The sequence below is a fragment of the Saimiri boliviensis genome, chromosome 20 (genome assembly GCF_048565385.1).
Source record: "Saimiri boliviensis isolate mSaiBol1 chromosome 20, mSaiBol1.pri, whole genome shotgun sequence".
Taxonomy (NCBI): domain Eukaryota; kingdom Metazoa; phylum Chordata; class Mammalia; order Primates; family Cebidae; genus Saimiri; species Saimiri boliviensis.
The window spans coordinates 31,999,632-32,014,649 of record NC_133468.1 but is presented as its reverse complement, the minus strand read 5'-3'; the positions used below and the strand labels follow the sequence as shown (position 1 = coordinate 32,014,649).

The 15,018-nt window shown below is 48.3% G+C and overlaps 1 protein-coding gene across 10 annotated transcripts in view; it reads right to left on the bottom strand.

The window, feature by feature from the left end:
• Window positions 1–3,803: 3,803 nt before the first annotated feature.
• The window catches only part of MUC17 (mucin 17, cell surface associated), a 38,724-nt gene continuing 27,509 nt past the window's right edge, over window positions 3,804–15,018 (bottom strand). For all 10 annotated transcript variants that reach the window (XM_074390507.1, XM_074390509.1, XM_074390513.1 and 7 more), the window contains 10 exons: window positions 13,798–13,986; window positions 12,431–12,561; window positions 12,038–12,096; window positions 11,034–11,185; window positions 9,424–9,492; window positions 9,145–9,307; window positions 7,965–8,126; window positions 7,677–7,774; window positions 6,495–6,574; window positions 3,804–4,493 (listed from right to left, as the gene is read on the bottom strand). In XM_074390507.1, coding sequence (XP_074246608.1) covers window positions 4,452–4,493; window positions 6,495–6,574; window positions 7,677–7,774; window positions 7,965–8,126; window positions 9,145–9,307; window positions 9,424–9,492; window positions 11,034–11,185; window positions 12,038–12,096; window positions 12,431–12,561; window positions 13,798–13,986 — 1,145 coding nt within the window. In that variant the 3' untranslated portion in view covers window positions 3,804–4,451. The remainder of the gene's footprint in view (window positions 4,494–6,494; window positions 6,575–7,676; window positions 7,775–7,964; window positions 8,127–9,144; window positions 9,308–9,423; window positions 9,493–11,033; window positions 11,186–12,037; window positions 12,097–12,430; window positions 12,562–13,797; window positions 13,987–15,018) is intronic.

The following is a 15,018-nucleotide window of genomic DNA, read 5'->3' as shown; positions in this document are numbered from 1 at the left end:
GAGGCGGAGGTTGCGGTGAGCCGAGATCGCGCCATTGCACTCCAGCCTGGGTAACAAGAGCGAAACTCAGTGTCAAAAAACAAACAAAAAAACAAACAACAACAACAACAACAACAAAAACCAGAGGCTTCCTCAGCCTCCTGAGTAGTTGGGATTAAAGGTACCAACCACCAACCACCAAGCCCAGCTAATTTTTGTATTTTTTAGTAGAAATGGGGTTTCACCATGTTGGCCAGGCTGTACCATTGGTTGCATGATCTTAAGCAAGTTGCTAGGATGTCTGCCTCAGTTGCCCTCGTTGGTAGACAGGTAATGATGAAAGGTGTTTTGCACATGGTAGGTGGACACTCAGTTTTTTTTACAGCTGAGAGAGCAGAGGTTCGGAGAGAAGCTACTGCCCAAGCTCACGCAGGTAGTCAATGGCTCACCAAGAGTGGACCTGGACAGCCTATTGGTCTGGCTGCTCTGTCCTGCCTCTCTGTTGCAGAGATGGGATGGAGAATGGGAAGGTGCTGAGATTTCAGTTCCAGGAGGGATGTGGGTCCAAAGCCTTGTTAAATGCCCCCTTCCATGGCCACAGATGACCAGACCTATGGGGGCAGGTGGCAGGTCTGAAAGTGAAGGTGTATGGAAACTGAGGATTGTTCATTACTGGGTATGGACTCAAAGGAAAAATAAATTATTCTACCCCCAAGCCACCTGCACCTGTATGTTTATTGCAGCACTATTCACAATAACAAAGACATGGAATCAACCTAGGCATCCATCAGTGGTGGGCTGGATGAAGAAAATGTGGAACACGTACACCGTGGAATACCATGCAGCCATAAAAAAGAATGAAGTCCGCCAGGTGCAGTGGCTCAGGCCTGGAATCCCAGCACTTTGGGAGGCCGAGACAAGGGGATCATGAGGTCGAGATCAAGATCATCCTGGCCTATATAGTGAAACTCCGTCTCTACTAAAAATAAAAAAATTAGCTAGGCATGGTGGTACATACCTGTAGTCCCAGCTACTTGGAGGCTGAGGCAGGAGAATCGCTTGAATCTGGGAGGCAGAGGTTACAGTGAGCCGAGATTGCACCACTGCACTCCACAGCCTGGGTGACAGAGCAAGACTCCATCTCAAAAAAGAAAAAAAAAATAGAAATCATGTTCTTTGCAGCCATGTGGATGCAGCTAGAGGCCATTATCCCAAATGAATTAACACAAAGACAGAAAACCAAATACCACATGTTCTCACTTGCAAGTGGGAGCTGAACATTGAGTGCACATGAACATAAATATGGAACAGTTGATACTGGGGATTCCAAAAGCAAAGAGGGAGGGGGCAAGGGTTGGAAAAATACTTACTGGGGCCCGGCACGGTGGCTCACGCCTGTAATCCCAGCACTTTGGGAAGCCAAAGCAGGAGGATCACTTGAGGTCAGGAGTTGGAGACCAGCCTAGCTAACATGGCAAAACCCCGTCTCTACTAAAAATATAAAAATTAACTAGGTGTGGTGGTGCACACCTGTATTCCCAGCTACTAAGGAGGCTGAGGCAGGAGAATTGCTTGAGCCCAGGAGGTGGAGGGTGCAGTCAGCCGAGATTGTGCCACTGCACTCCAGCCTGGGTGACAGCGAGACTCCGCCTCAAAACAAAAACAAAAACAAAAAAACTACCTATTGGTTACTATGCTTGCTTCCTGTGTGATGGTTTTATTCATACTCCAAGCCTCAACACTATACAATATACCTGTGTATATTGTATACCTTTGTATATTGTACCCCTTGAATCTAAATTTTTTTTTAAAGTCAGGTTAGTGGTAATTTTTCATTTGTAACTTTTCTAATTTTTAATTTTCAATTTTGCTAAATTCAAAAGTACATACCACTTTAGAGCAAATAAGACACAATGTTAACAATGATAACTCCAGGTGAGAGTTATAGGGGGTTCACTGTTATATATAAATATATGTGTGCAATTTTTTAAAATATGGAATCTCTCTCTGTCACCCAGGCTGGAGTGCAGTGGTGCGATCTGGGCTCACTGCAACCTCTGCCTCCAGGATTCAAGCGATTCTCCTGCCTCAGCCTCCTGAGTAGCTGGGATTACAAGCATGTGCCACCACGCCCAGCTAATTTTTGTATTTTTAATAGAGTTAGGGTTTTACCATGTTGGCCAGGCTGGTCCTGAATTCCTGACCTTGGGTGATCCACCTGCCTCAGCCTCCCAAAGTGCTGGGATTACAGACATGAGCCACCACACCCAGCTAGAGTTCACTTTTTAAACCTTATTGTTTTTAACTTCCCTGTAGATTTGCAAATTTTCAAAAGAAAAAAAAGGCTTGGGCATAGTGGCTCACGCCTGGAATTCAGCATTTTAGGAGGCAGAAGTGGATGGATCGTTTGAGCCTAGGAATTCAAGACCAGCCTGGACAACACAGTGAAACCCAGTCTCTACAGAAAGTTTAAAAATTAGCTGGGTGTGGTGGTGGGTCCCTGAAGACCCAGCTGCTTGGGAGACTGAGGCAAGAGGAATTCTTGAGCCCAAGATCTCAAGGCTGCAGTGAGCAATGGCTACACCACTGTGCTCTAGCCTTGGTGAAAGAGTTATACTTTGTCTCAAAAGAAAAGAAACAGGATTTTGATGGCAAATATGGACATAATCAAGTGTCAAGTGTAACGGATTTTTCTCACAGGACAGGCCAGGAGGGGATGGCTGAGAAGCGGCATGGTGCCTGCAGGTGCTCAGAGTGTCCAGTAGAGGGCAGCAGAGTCCAGGCTCTGTTGAAGCGGGTGGCCTATGGGAGGGACCTTCAAGAATACAGTGAATCCTGAGCGGCATGGCTGAAATAATAATAATTTTTTAAAAGCATCCTAGGACTATTAAGAAGGACAGCGACGAAAGAGGCTTTAGAAACAACCTAGTCCTTATTCGGCAGAAGGCAAGACTGAGTCCAAATAGATTTTTCCCATATTTAACCTAAGGAGTTCATGAGAAAGCTGGAAATGGAACATAGGTCTCTTTAGATGCATGGAAAGAAATAACCGGGTTTCAGAAGGACAGCTCGGAAAATTTTGTTTTCTTTTTCTTTTTGTTTTTTTGAGACGGAGTTTCACTCTTGTTGCCCAGGCTGGAGTGCAGTGGCACAATCTTGGCTCACTGCAACCTCCGCCTCCTGTGTTCAAGCAATTCTCCTGCCTCAACCTCCTGAGTAGCTGAGATTACAGGCATGTGCCACCACACCCAGCTAATTTTGTATTTTTAGTAGAGACAAGGTTTTTCCATGTTGGCCAGACTGGTCTCAAACTCCTGACCTCAGGTGATCCGCCCACCTGAGCCTCCCAAAGTGCTGGGATTACAGATGTGAGCCACCGCACCCGGCTGGAAAATGTGGTTTTAGTTGGTAGGAAGTGAGTCCCTCCCTCTCGTTTGTGTGTGTGTGTGTGTGTGTGTGTGTCTGTCTGTCTGTCTGTCTGTCTGCCTGCTTTGCCTCTTGGACACCAGCACATGGTGCCAGTGGAGTTCAGGAAATAGTCTTCATTCCACTGCAATTCTCCCTCTTGCTATCTGGAAGCCCAAGCACATCAAACTTAATGTTCTGGAGGAGAGGAGGAGAGTCTGTGAGGATAGAAACAGAAGCTATGGGAAACAGGAGGAAAAGATTCTGGAAACCATGAAAATTATAATAAAGCTGATTTATTATTTTTAGCTTCTACAAATATATAGTATAACATTTACTAAGGAAAAAATCAGAATTCATAAAAATAAGAACTTAAAAAAATACCTATACTCTTATATACTAAAGGCAAATGCTATGTATTTAAACATAGTTTTTTTTTTTTTTTCCATGAGACGATATGCAGAAATTCTTACGAGAGTATTTTTTGAAATGTAAAATGCAGTCCAGTGTCAAAGGGTTGTGAACAGCGCGACGAGGGCGCTGTCCGTGGTGCTGAACCCGTGCAGACGCGAGAAGAAACTTCTCTGAGCTTGTTCGGAAGTTCTAGCAGGGAAGTCCAGATACCTGTATGCCTTTGACAGAAGAATGGTCCTCCTCTATCAGAGAGGGTCGTCCTCTCATCCTCTTCAACTGAGCCTGAAGCTTTAGGAGGGACACAAATGGAGCAGCGAGGAAGAAAGGGGACACCTATCTATCCAGCCAGATCAGCCAAATCAATCCTGGCGATCAATGGGGGGACCTATGTTACAGCCGTATCACCCTCAAATCTGGAACCTCCTTGAAAAATGAACATGAAAGCCTAGCCTGATATCATGACAAGCCCGTTGGAGCTTCCATGGTTTTCCATTTAAGAATCTCCCACCACTGCTGTCTCTCTCCTCTTTCTCCTTGATAAGTACAGGGCTTGTTTCAATTGAGTTCCCATGGAAGTCCCTTTATGGGCAAATGTTCCACCAAGCTTAGCCAGACTGTGATATCCTCACTCCAGGACTTCTCAGCTTCATGCCTTAAAGTGATGTCACCGTCACCTGAGGCCTCTGAATTTGGATCTGAAAAGACAGATAAAACCAGGTGAGGGCTTGGCCCATGAGGAATTTGGGATTTTGGAAGTATAAAAAGGCTTGGGATGGGAAGTGTTCAGTTTAATTATTCTTATTTTTTTTTAATTTTTTTGAGACATGGTCTTACTCTGCCATCCAGGCTGGAGAGCAGTGGCACAATCATGGCTCACTGCAACCTTTAACTTCTGGGCTCAAATGATCCTCCCAACTCAGCCTCCCCAGTAGCTGGGACTACATGTGCACACCACCACACCTGGATAATTTTTAAAGTTTTTGTGGAGAGTTTCACCATGTTACCCAGGATGGTCTCAAACTCCTGGGCTCAAGTGATCCATCGACCTTGACCACCCAAAGTGCTCAGAGCTACTGTGCCTGGCTATTATTATTATTCTTTATAGAGAGACAGAGTCTCACTTTGTTGTTCAGGCTGGTCCCAAACTCCTGACTTCAAGTGATCTTCCTGCCCTGGCCTCCCCAAGTGCTGGGATTACAGGCATGAGCCACTTCATCTGACTTAAGTGGTTGGTTTAGAACTCATCCTATGACCTGGATTCTAGCACAAACCAATTTTGTCTTCCCCTCCCTGCCAGGTAGGTTTGCAGGTATCCTGGCTGGAGATTTCATCTTTGCCCCAAAGGGATGTGTCAAGGGAGCATGGCACCCAAAGCCGTTCACACATAGTATTTCTCCTCCCCTCAAATATCCATTCAGTTTAAATAATATTAAGGCAGTGATCATCAAGGAGTGGTCCTTTTGCCCACGTGACCAATCTTGGCCTTAATCATGCAGGGACAAACTGATGTTACATGCTTGTTGAAGTGAGGCAATAGCATTATCTATGACATAACAAAAATGTTTAATCTGATTTCAGTTAAGCCTCTAGACCCAACCTCCAGTATTTCCAAAACTAGAATACTGCTAATACCTCTGATACCTCTGATATTAAGGATGGGGGACAAGTTAGATGACACCATGAAACAAACCAGGAGTGTGAGACTTTTTTTTTTTTTTTTGGAGACAGAATCTCCCTCTGTTGCCCAGGCTGGAGTGCAGTGGCACCATCTCTGCTCACCACAACCTCTGCCTCCTGGGTTCAAGCGATTCTCCTGCATTAGCCTCCTGAGTAGCTGGGACTACAGGCACGTGCCATCATGTCCAGCTAATTTTTGTATTTTTAGTAGATACAGGCTTTCACTTTGTTGGCCAGGCTGGTCTCAAACTCCTGACCTTGTGATCTGCTCACCTCGGCCTCCCAAAGTGCTGGCATTACAATCATGAGCCACAGAGCCCAGCTGAGACATTTTTCAAGACAACTATCCTAGACTCTTAACAAATCAATCTATTTAAAAACATAGGAGCCCATTCTAAATCCAAAATACCAAAGAGACATAACAGAAGCCAGTGTGTGAAATCTGTTGTATCCACTTCTGAGAAAAATAAAAACTAGTAATAAAAGATGTCCTTGGGCTAATTGGGAAAACTGGCTATCAGATGACATTGTGGAGTTATTATCAATGTATTGGATATAATCATGGTATTAGGAAGTGTGTGCTGAAATGGTTAGGGATCAAGTGTCATAATGTTGGCAGCTGACTTCCAAATTACTCAGCAAAAATTAGTATGACATGTTAAGTCTTGTGGAGCTAGATGGAATATGTAAGTATTTACTGCACTACTATTTTGACTTTTATGTGTGTTTACAAATTGAAATAACTAAATTAGTTGGCCATCAAGAATATACTTAGAGAAGGGAAGGAAACCTCAGAACCTGAAGCCTCAGAAGTCAAAGGAAGTTGATTCCACCTTCCTACTTGGCTCTTATTCTCCCCGTTAGTTAGGCTTGTTTCCTGGCAGAATGGACCTGGAAGGATTACCTGGACCAATAAACTGTCAACACAGCTTTGTTTCCTTGAAGGTCCTACCATGTAGGAAAGGAGAAGAAAGTCATAAGTTTGGGAGAGGCCAGCATCCCATCCAGGCCCTTCTTACCTTTGTTTCAGGGTCTATGTGGCCCAGGGAGGGCTGGAAATTACTGTAGATGGAGTCCAGGTGGATGGAATCATTTTCTTCTAGAGAGATGAAAAACCCCATGGAAACAGGAGGTTAGAAGGACAAACTTTCCTCTTTCCCTTTAATCCCATTCAATGGAGGATAAGGGAGTTTGTCCCCACCCTTAGGAAACTGAAAACCATTGAAAATGTGACAAACTATCAACATTACCTGACTCAGCAGCTTTCTAATACAGGCATATTAAGGCTATGAATTTTCTTCTGAGTACAGCTATAACTGCATCCCGCAAGTCTTGATACTAAGTATTTTCTCACTTTAACTATAATCTCTTATCTGATTCATACATTATTTAGAAACTTAAAAAAATTTCCAAAGATATGGGAGATTGTACTAATTGAGCATAAAAATTAGACTTGTGTCTAACAGAGTGAGCCATTTCCTAATACTGAACATTGTTGTCTCTAGTAATTCTCTTTGCTTTAAAGATCATGTGCCTGCAATGAGTACAGCTATACATAAAACAGCAGATACTTGTTTACTATTATCCTGTTTTGTATCTTCCACACTTTTGTTTCCAAGCTTTGTGTTTCTGTTTCACATGTGCCTCTCATCCACAGCAGATACCTAGATTTTTTTTAAAAAAATTCCTTTTTTAACTAAAGTTTAATCTACTTATACATATTATGTATGATTCATGATATATTTGAATTCCTTCCTATCATTTTATTTTGTGTTTTCTATCTGTCCTATCTTTTCTCCTTCTCCTTCTTCTTTTGAGATGGAATCTTGCTCTATCACCCAGGCTGGAGTTTCAGCTCACTGCAGCCTCCACCTCCTGGGTTCCAGCAATTCTCCTGCCTCAGCTTCCTGAGTAGCTGGGATTGCAGGTGCCTAGCACTGGACCCAGCTAATTTTTTGTATTTTTAATAGAGACAGGGTTTCGCCATGTGGTCCAGGCTGGTCTCATCCTGACCTCAATTTTTTTTTTTTTTTAAGAGATAGGGTTTTGCTGTGTTGTTGCCCAGGCTGACCTCAAGCTCCTGGCCTCAAGCAATCCTCCTGCCTTGGCCTCTCAAAGTGCTGGGATTACAAGCGTGAGCCCACTGCACTCAGCCTGTTTCCACATTTTGAGCCATTGAGTTCAGAGAGGAAGGCCAATACCTTGGGAGATGTCAAAGCCAATGTTTTGGAATGTCCCAGGAGCTGATCCACCTTTCTCTTCTTGCCACTTGTACAACTGAGACAATTTGGACTTTTGCCTATGGATGGAAACACCAGAGAGACCCTGTTAGCATTGGGGAACAAGAACAAGGACCAGGGACAAGCTGTATCCCTGTTTTTAGCTCCCCCACTGTCTACCTCGAGGATAAAGTGATTAGAGACAGAGGGATCAGAGGAGGAGGAGGAGCCGGAGGGAGCTGGAAGAGGAGGCGGTAGGGGCTCACTCACCGTTTCACCTCTCTCTTGGAGCGGAAAGCGAGTATCAGGAGAGCTATCAGGATGATCAGCACCAGCACACACCCTGCTCCCACAAGCCCGTACACCAGACTCTTCTGGATGCCCTGGTCACAGGCTTCCCCTCTGTACCAGTGAGTTTCCGTGGTCACGCAGCTGAGATGGAGAGAAAGAACAGTGTGGGAGAGAGAACAGAGTCAGCACCAGCTTCAGACCTGGGCCCTGCCCCTTGGGTGTTTAATGGGGAGGAGGTGAGAAGAGATTGGCAGGGGGTCTAAAGCAAGGCACCCTGCAGGGATGAACGTAGATGAAGACTAGCAACCCTGGAGCTGGTCCTCAGATGAGCTAAATTCCCACTCCAGGCTTTTAGGTTTGGCTTCCAGTTGCAACCCAGGACCTAGGACAGTTGGCTCAATCTGGGTCTTCCCTGGGCTGCACCCCCAGCGACTCCAGGACCCCACAGTGACTCTTGCACCCACCCATTAACCATCCTCGCTTTCAGCTCTCCTCTCTGTCAAGAAAGCCAGGCTGCCGACTGATCCAAAGCTTCTATTATACCCCTGAAGCTCTTCCTCCCGGCTGCCTGGAGATGCTTCTCTAAGCCCTATTCCTTTCTTCCCCTTTCCAGCTTGTGACCGCCTTTTCCAGGAAGCCTTCCCAAACTGACGACTCAGGTCTTTGCATACATGCGTCTTCTTCCTGCACCGGACGCTCTAGCTGGTCTCTCTCTTTGGTTCTGTTTCAAGTGGCAGTGTTTTTCTGAACTTTCCTACCTCTGTGACTGGGCTTTAGCACGTCTCCCCACTCCCCGTATGGGTGTGTGGCCTTCTGTTTCTATGCCACTAGCAGAGAATCTTACTCTCCCTCTGGAAGCAAGTCTCTCTCTCTCTGTTCCCCCATTGGACAACTTTTCCAGGAGGTTGTCACCGTCCTCAGCCCTCCTCAGCACAGAGAGGACGCCAGGGAGGGCTGGGGCTGTTATGGACGCAGGCTTGGAGCTCAGCTACTCATGTCTTTCCCCACCCCAATTCCTCTGCAGCTGGACACATTCAGGAGAGGCTGGGACCTAGTCCCATGACCTTGGCCTCTAGGCAGTGCCTGGGGAGAAGCGCTGCAGGGGATGGGGAGGACCAGGACGTCTGGGTTGGTCTAGAAGAGATGGGGAAGCACTCACTAGCACTGGGGGCCGCTTCGAAGCAACTGGCACTTGCCGAAGTTACAGTTCTTGGAGGCCTTGTAGCCGGACTCGCAGGGGTTGATGCATTTTGGTTGCTGGTCCTGGTACTCCACGAGGAAGTAGTCTGCGTAGTCCGGCCCAGCCGCCTGCCGGCATTCCGCTGGTGGGGGTGCGGGGACAGGGAGCAGCGTGACCAGGGGGCTTGGGGGCACTGCCCTGCTCCTCCTGGGTTCCCCCTCTCCAGCCTTCCCCCAGACCCCTTGTGTTGTCACCTACCTTCAGCGTTGTACGAGGTCATCGTGATGTTCTGCACCTGGGTACCGCTGGTGTTGTAACACAGCAAGCCTGTGAAGGAGACACACAAAAACCCCGCATGACACACACATGCTTGTTTTGCATCCTCGGGGAGCTGAGGGGTGTGTGGGTGTGTGTGGGTGTGTGTGTGTGCGTGTGTGTGTAGAGGGTGGGTGGCTATGGGGAGGTGGGAACCTCACCCCTGCAGAGGCCAGCATCAGCCTCACATCTGGTGACCCTCCAAGTGTCCTGAGTCCCCCTGTGCCCTTTTGGTCCCAAACCTCCATTTTCTTTCTTTCTTTCCTTCCTTCCTCCCTTTCATTCCTTCCTTCCTTTCTTTTTTCTTTCTTTCTTTTCTCTCTCTTTCTTTCTTTTTGAGACGGAGTCTCGCTCTGTCACCAGGTTGGAGTGCAGTGATGCAATCTCAGCTCACTGCAACCTCCGCCTTCCAGGTTCAAGTGATTCTCCTGCCTCAGCCTCCCAAAGAGCTGGGACTACAGGCATGCACCACTTTGCCCAGCTAGTTTTTTGTTTTTTGTTTTTTTGTTTTTTTCGAGATGACGTCTCTGTCGCCCAGGCTGGAGTGCAGTGGTGTGATCTCGGCTCACGGCAAGCTCCACCTCCTGGTTCAAACAATTCTCCTTCCTCAGCCTCCTGAGTAGCTGGGATTACGGGCGCATGCCATCACACCCAGCTAATTTTTGTATTTTTAGTATAGACGGGGTTTCACCATGTTGGTCAGGCTGGTCTCAAATTCCTGGCCTTGTGATCCACCTGCCTTGGCCTCCCAAAGTGCTGGGATTACAGGCGTGAGACACCATGCCTAGCCTTTTGGCCTTTTTTTTTTTTTTTTTTTTTTTTTTAAACTGAGTCTTGCTCTGTCACCCAGGCTAGAGTGCAGTGGTGCAATCTCAGCTCACTGCAACCTCTGCTTCCTGGATTCAAGGAATTCTCCTGCCTCAGCCTCCTAAGTAGCTGAGACTACAGGCACCCACCATCTTGTCCAGCTAATTTTGTATTTTTAGTAGAGACAAGGTTGCACCATGTTGACCAAGCTGGTTTCAAACTACTGGCCTCAAGTGATCTGCCTGCCTTGGCCTCCCACAGAGCTGGGATTATAGGCGGAAGCCACCACAGCTGCCCAATGCCACCTTCTCCCCTCTTCTGCCATGATCCACACACTTAGATGAACCCCTGTGTAACCGGGCCCATTGGTCCCCATTTCCAGCAGACTCTCCTGCCCTGTACCGCTTAGTCCTGGTGCCCTGGATGATCTGGCCTGTTTATATGTCTGCCCTTGCAGGTTCTAGGATGAATTCCTAGATGGCTCCACATTCTACTCTCTCCATCGGCCTTTGTCCCTTCCCCTACCCCAGGGACAAAATGGGCCAGAGGATGACAAAGGTGAAAGGCTCTCTTGGCCCAATCCTGGGGTTTCCTTGAGCTGCACCCCCAGGGACTCTAGGACCCCACAGTGACTCTTGCACCTGCCCGTTAGCCATCCTCACTCTGAGCCCTCCCCTCTACTGAGAAAGTCACGCCCCAGCCCTGATGCCCCCTCCCTGCCCTCCCTCCCTGGAAGCCCAGTTTACTTGTGCAATTATCATTAATCATTATTTGCTCCTCAGTCACTTTGGTGATTTTTTCTTTCACGGCCATGCTGGCATTGTTCAACACTGTCTTGAATTCTGGTGTGTACTTGGTTCTTAGGAGGACCTCATGCTCCACCACCACACTGCCAAGCCTGAGGAGGGAGGGGAAGACGTCCTCAGGTAAGAATCGGTGCTTATCTCTCAAATCATGTTCCAGGCAGCCTTCACCCTCTCTCTCTCTCTCTCTCTCTTTGTTTTTGAGACAGAGTCTTGCTTTGTCACCCAGGCTGGAGTGCAGTGACGCAATCTCAGCTCACTGTAACCTCCACCTCCCAGGTTCAAGTGATCCTCCCACCTCAGCCTCCTGAGTAGCTACGTGTACAGGTGCACACCACCATGCCCTGCTAATTTTGGTATTTTTTGTAGAGACAAGGTCTTGCTATGTTGCTCAGGCTGCTCTCGAACTCCTGGCCTCAAATGATCCTTCCGCCTCAGCCTCCCAAAGTGCTGGGATTACAGATGTGAGCTACTGTACCTGGCGCCACCTACACTGATATATTGAAGCCGTAACCCCCAGAAGCTCAGAAGGTGACTATATTTGGAGACAGGGCCTTTACAGAGGCGATTAAGTTAAAATGAGGCCGTCAGTGCAGGTCCCATCCAGTCTGACTGGTGCCCTTATAAGAAGGGGAAATTTGGATATGCAGAGGCAGCAGGGAGGTGTGCACAGGGAAGGACCATGCAAAGACATGGCAAGAAAGTGGCCATCCACGGGCCCAGGAGAGAGGTCTCCGGAGAAACCACCCACCCACACCTTCATCTTGGACCTCCAGCCTCCAGAACTGGGAGAAACAGATTTCTGCTGTTTAAGCCACCCCGTCGGTGGTCTTCTGTGGGAGCTGCCCAAGCACAGTAACGTGGGGGGGGCGCCGTTCCAATTGCCTTTATAATTATGCCTGCTGCTTCCGTGCCGCAGAGCCTCTGCCCACGGCCCAGACACTCACCGTAGCTTTGTGATGTTCACCCCGACATACTCAGAGATATTGGCGTACACACGGTTCATCTGAAAGGCAAGGGGCCACTGTGTCATTCCAGAGGCCCCACGGGGCCTTTCCATGGGACGTCAGGGCACAGGACCTGTCCCAGGGCATCGTAGCAGACTTGTCACGTGCAGTGGTCCCTTTGCAGAGACCTGCTCTGCCCAGGGCCTCCTGCAGCCCCCAGGTAAAACCTGGCTTCATCTTTTCCTTCCTCCACTGGCAAACCCTGAGGACACGGGAGCCGGAGAAAGCTCCTGCGCATCTAACAAGGGAATAGCCCCCAGCTGCCTCCTTAACCCTACAGACTCTGCTCTGGGGGAACTGAGTGGCCATGGGGCCTTGCTCTCCCAGACTTACCTCTTCCGTGAATGTCTTGTTGAAATTCTTGAATTCCTCGGAAGAGTGGTCATTCAGCTCATCGGTGAACTTCACACTGGTCACTGTCACAGTCATTTCCATTTGGGCGAAGACTGTCTCCGGTGGTGGCTCTGAGGAGGGTAGACTTACTGAGCTGAGCATCCCTGAGTTTCCTACTCAGAAGATCTGCCCCCAGCCTGGGTGGAGGGAGTGGCCTCCGTTGTATTTTATGGTAAAATTCTGTGCCAAATTTGTGTCAGAAATACACCTTCTTGTTTTATTCATTTCCCCTTCCTTCCTTCCTCCCTTCTTTGTTTTCTTCCCTCCTTCCCTCCCTCCCTCCTTCCTCCCTTCCTTCCTTCTTCCCCTCCCTCCCTCCTTCCCTCCCTCCCTCCTTCCCTCCTTCCCTCCTTCCTCCCTTCCTTCCTTCCTTCCCTCCCTCCCTCCCTCCCTTCCTTCCTTCCAGGGTGTTGCTCTGTTGCACAGGCTGGAGTACAGTGGTGAGATCATAGCTCAGTGCAGCTCAACCTCCTGGGCTCAAGCTACCCTCCCACATCAGCCTCCCAAGCAGCTAGGACTGCAGGTGTGCACCACCACACCCAGCTCATTTTTTTGTTTGTTTTTTTGAGATGGAGTCTCGCCCTGTCACTCAGGCTGGAGTGCAATGGTGTGGTCTCAGCTCACTGCAACCTCTGCCTCCCTGGTTCAAGCGATTCTCCTGCCTCAGCCTCCCGAGTAGCTGGGACTGCAGACATGTGCCACCACACCTGGCTAATTTTTGTATTTTTAGTAGAGACAGGGGTTCACTATTTTGGCCAGGCTGGTCTTGAACTCTTGACCTTGTGATCCACCTGCCTCGGCCTCCCATTACAACGGCCGCATACTGGCACCGATCTCCACCACACCATTGAACTCCAGCCTGAGTGACAGGGTGAGACTCCATCTCAAAGAAACAAACAAACAAAAAAATGAGCAGGGTGTGGTGGTGCACACCTGTAGTCCTAGTTGCTGGGATTACAGGCGTGAGCCACCGCACTTGGCCAATTTTATTTTATTTTTTTTAAGAAATGGTATCTCACAATGTTGCCCAGGCCAGTCTTGAACTCCTGGCTTCAAGCAATCCTGCCTCAGACTCCCAAAGCACTGAGATTACAGGCGAGAGGCACCATGCCTGGCCTATTTTATTCATTTCGTGATGCTTTAGCATTCTTAGCACTGGGTAATAAACAAAAAACAAAAAACCCACAGCTCAGAAGAGGCCCTATTCCTGGCCTCACATTAAGGTGGGGCAGGAACTGGTGCCTACGTGGAGGCTGGGTCCCAGGGCACAGGGAGGGGGCAGGGGGAGGGCCTGGGATTGTACTTACTTATGTCAAGGGCGTTGGACACCTCCTCACAGAGCTCCCCAATGTAGGGGGAGGGACACTGGCACTTGAGCCCATCCCAGAAGCCTCCGTTCTTGCAGACAGCGGCCGCGTACTGGCACCGATCTCCGTTATATTCAGGAGGGCACTCACAGGACTCTCCTTTCCACTGTCCTCCATTGAAGCACCACGCTGAAAGGAACAGGGATCTACTGTGGTTACATGTTGAGCACTGCACTTTACAGCTTACGATGCGTTTGCACAGACACCACCTTATTTGTTTTTGTTTTTTTGAGACCAAGTTTCACTCTTGCTGCCCAGGCTGGAGCGCAATAGCACGATCTTGGCTCACTGCAACCTCCGCCTCCCAGGTTCCAGTGAGTCTCCTGCCTCAGCCTCCTCAGTAGCTGGGATTACAGGTGCGCTAACATACCCGGCTTTTTTTTTTTTTTTTTTTTTTTTAAGATGGAGTCTTGCTCTGTCTCGAGGCTGGAGTGCAGTGGCACGATCTCAGCTGACTGCAGCCTCTGCTTCCCAGGTTCAAGTGATTCTCCTGCCTCAGCCTCCCAAGTAGCTGGGATTACAGGCAAGCACCACCATACCCAGCTAAGTTTTGTATTTTTAGTAGAGACAGGGTTTCACCATGTTGGCCAGGCTGGTCTCGATGTCTTAACCACATGATCTGCCCACCTCAGCCTCCCAAAGTGCTGGGATTACAGGCGTGAGCCATGACACCTGGCCCAACCTGGAAAATCTAAAACTGTTCTGTTTGGCTTTCCTTGAAAATTGCTGTGCCTCGGTAGATCAGTATTCAAGTTATGTTTTGTCTGGGGAAGTGCAGGAGGTATGTACAGACTCTGCAAACACGTGTCTCATCTCTGTCTTCTGGCTTACCATAAACAGACTCAGAGCAGGACCCACACTCATGGAAATCACATCATGCAGCCTCTGTTTATGGGCTTTTGCTCCAAGATGTTTGGAAAGAACAGAAGAGAGAAGTCAAGAGTCCTGGGCAGACCGGACATCCTTCATCAGTCTCCTTCTCCCTCCGTCTCTCTCCCTCTTTCATTACTAAAGATGCCCAGACCTGAGCTAAGTGCCAAAACACAGGCTAGTGAGAAGCAATAGAAGCAGATGCTGGCGTGTGTTCACACATTGCTCAACAGTGTAAAGGGAAGGCCAATCTCTGGGGAAGAGGAGGAAGCCAGAAGGAGGACAGTCTGC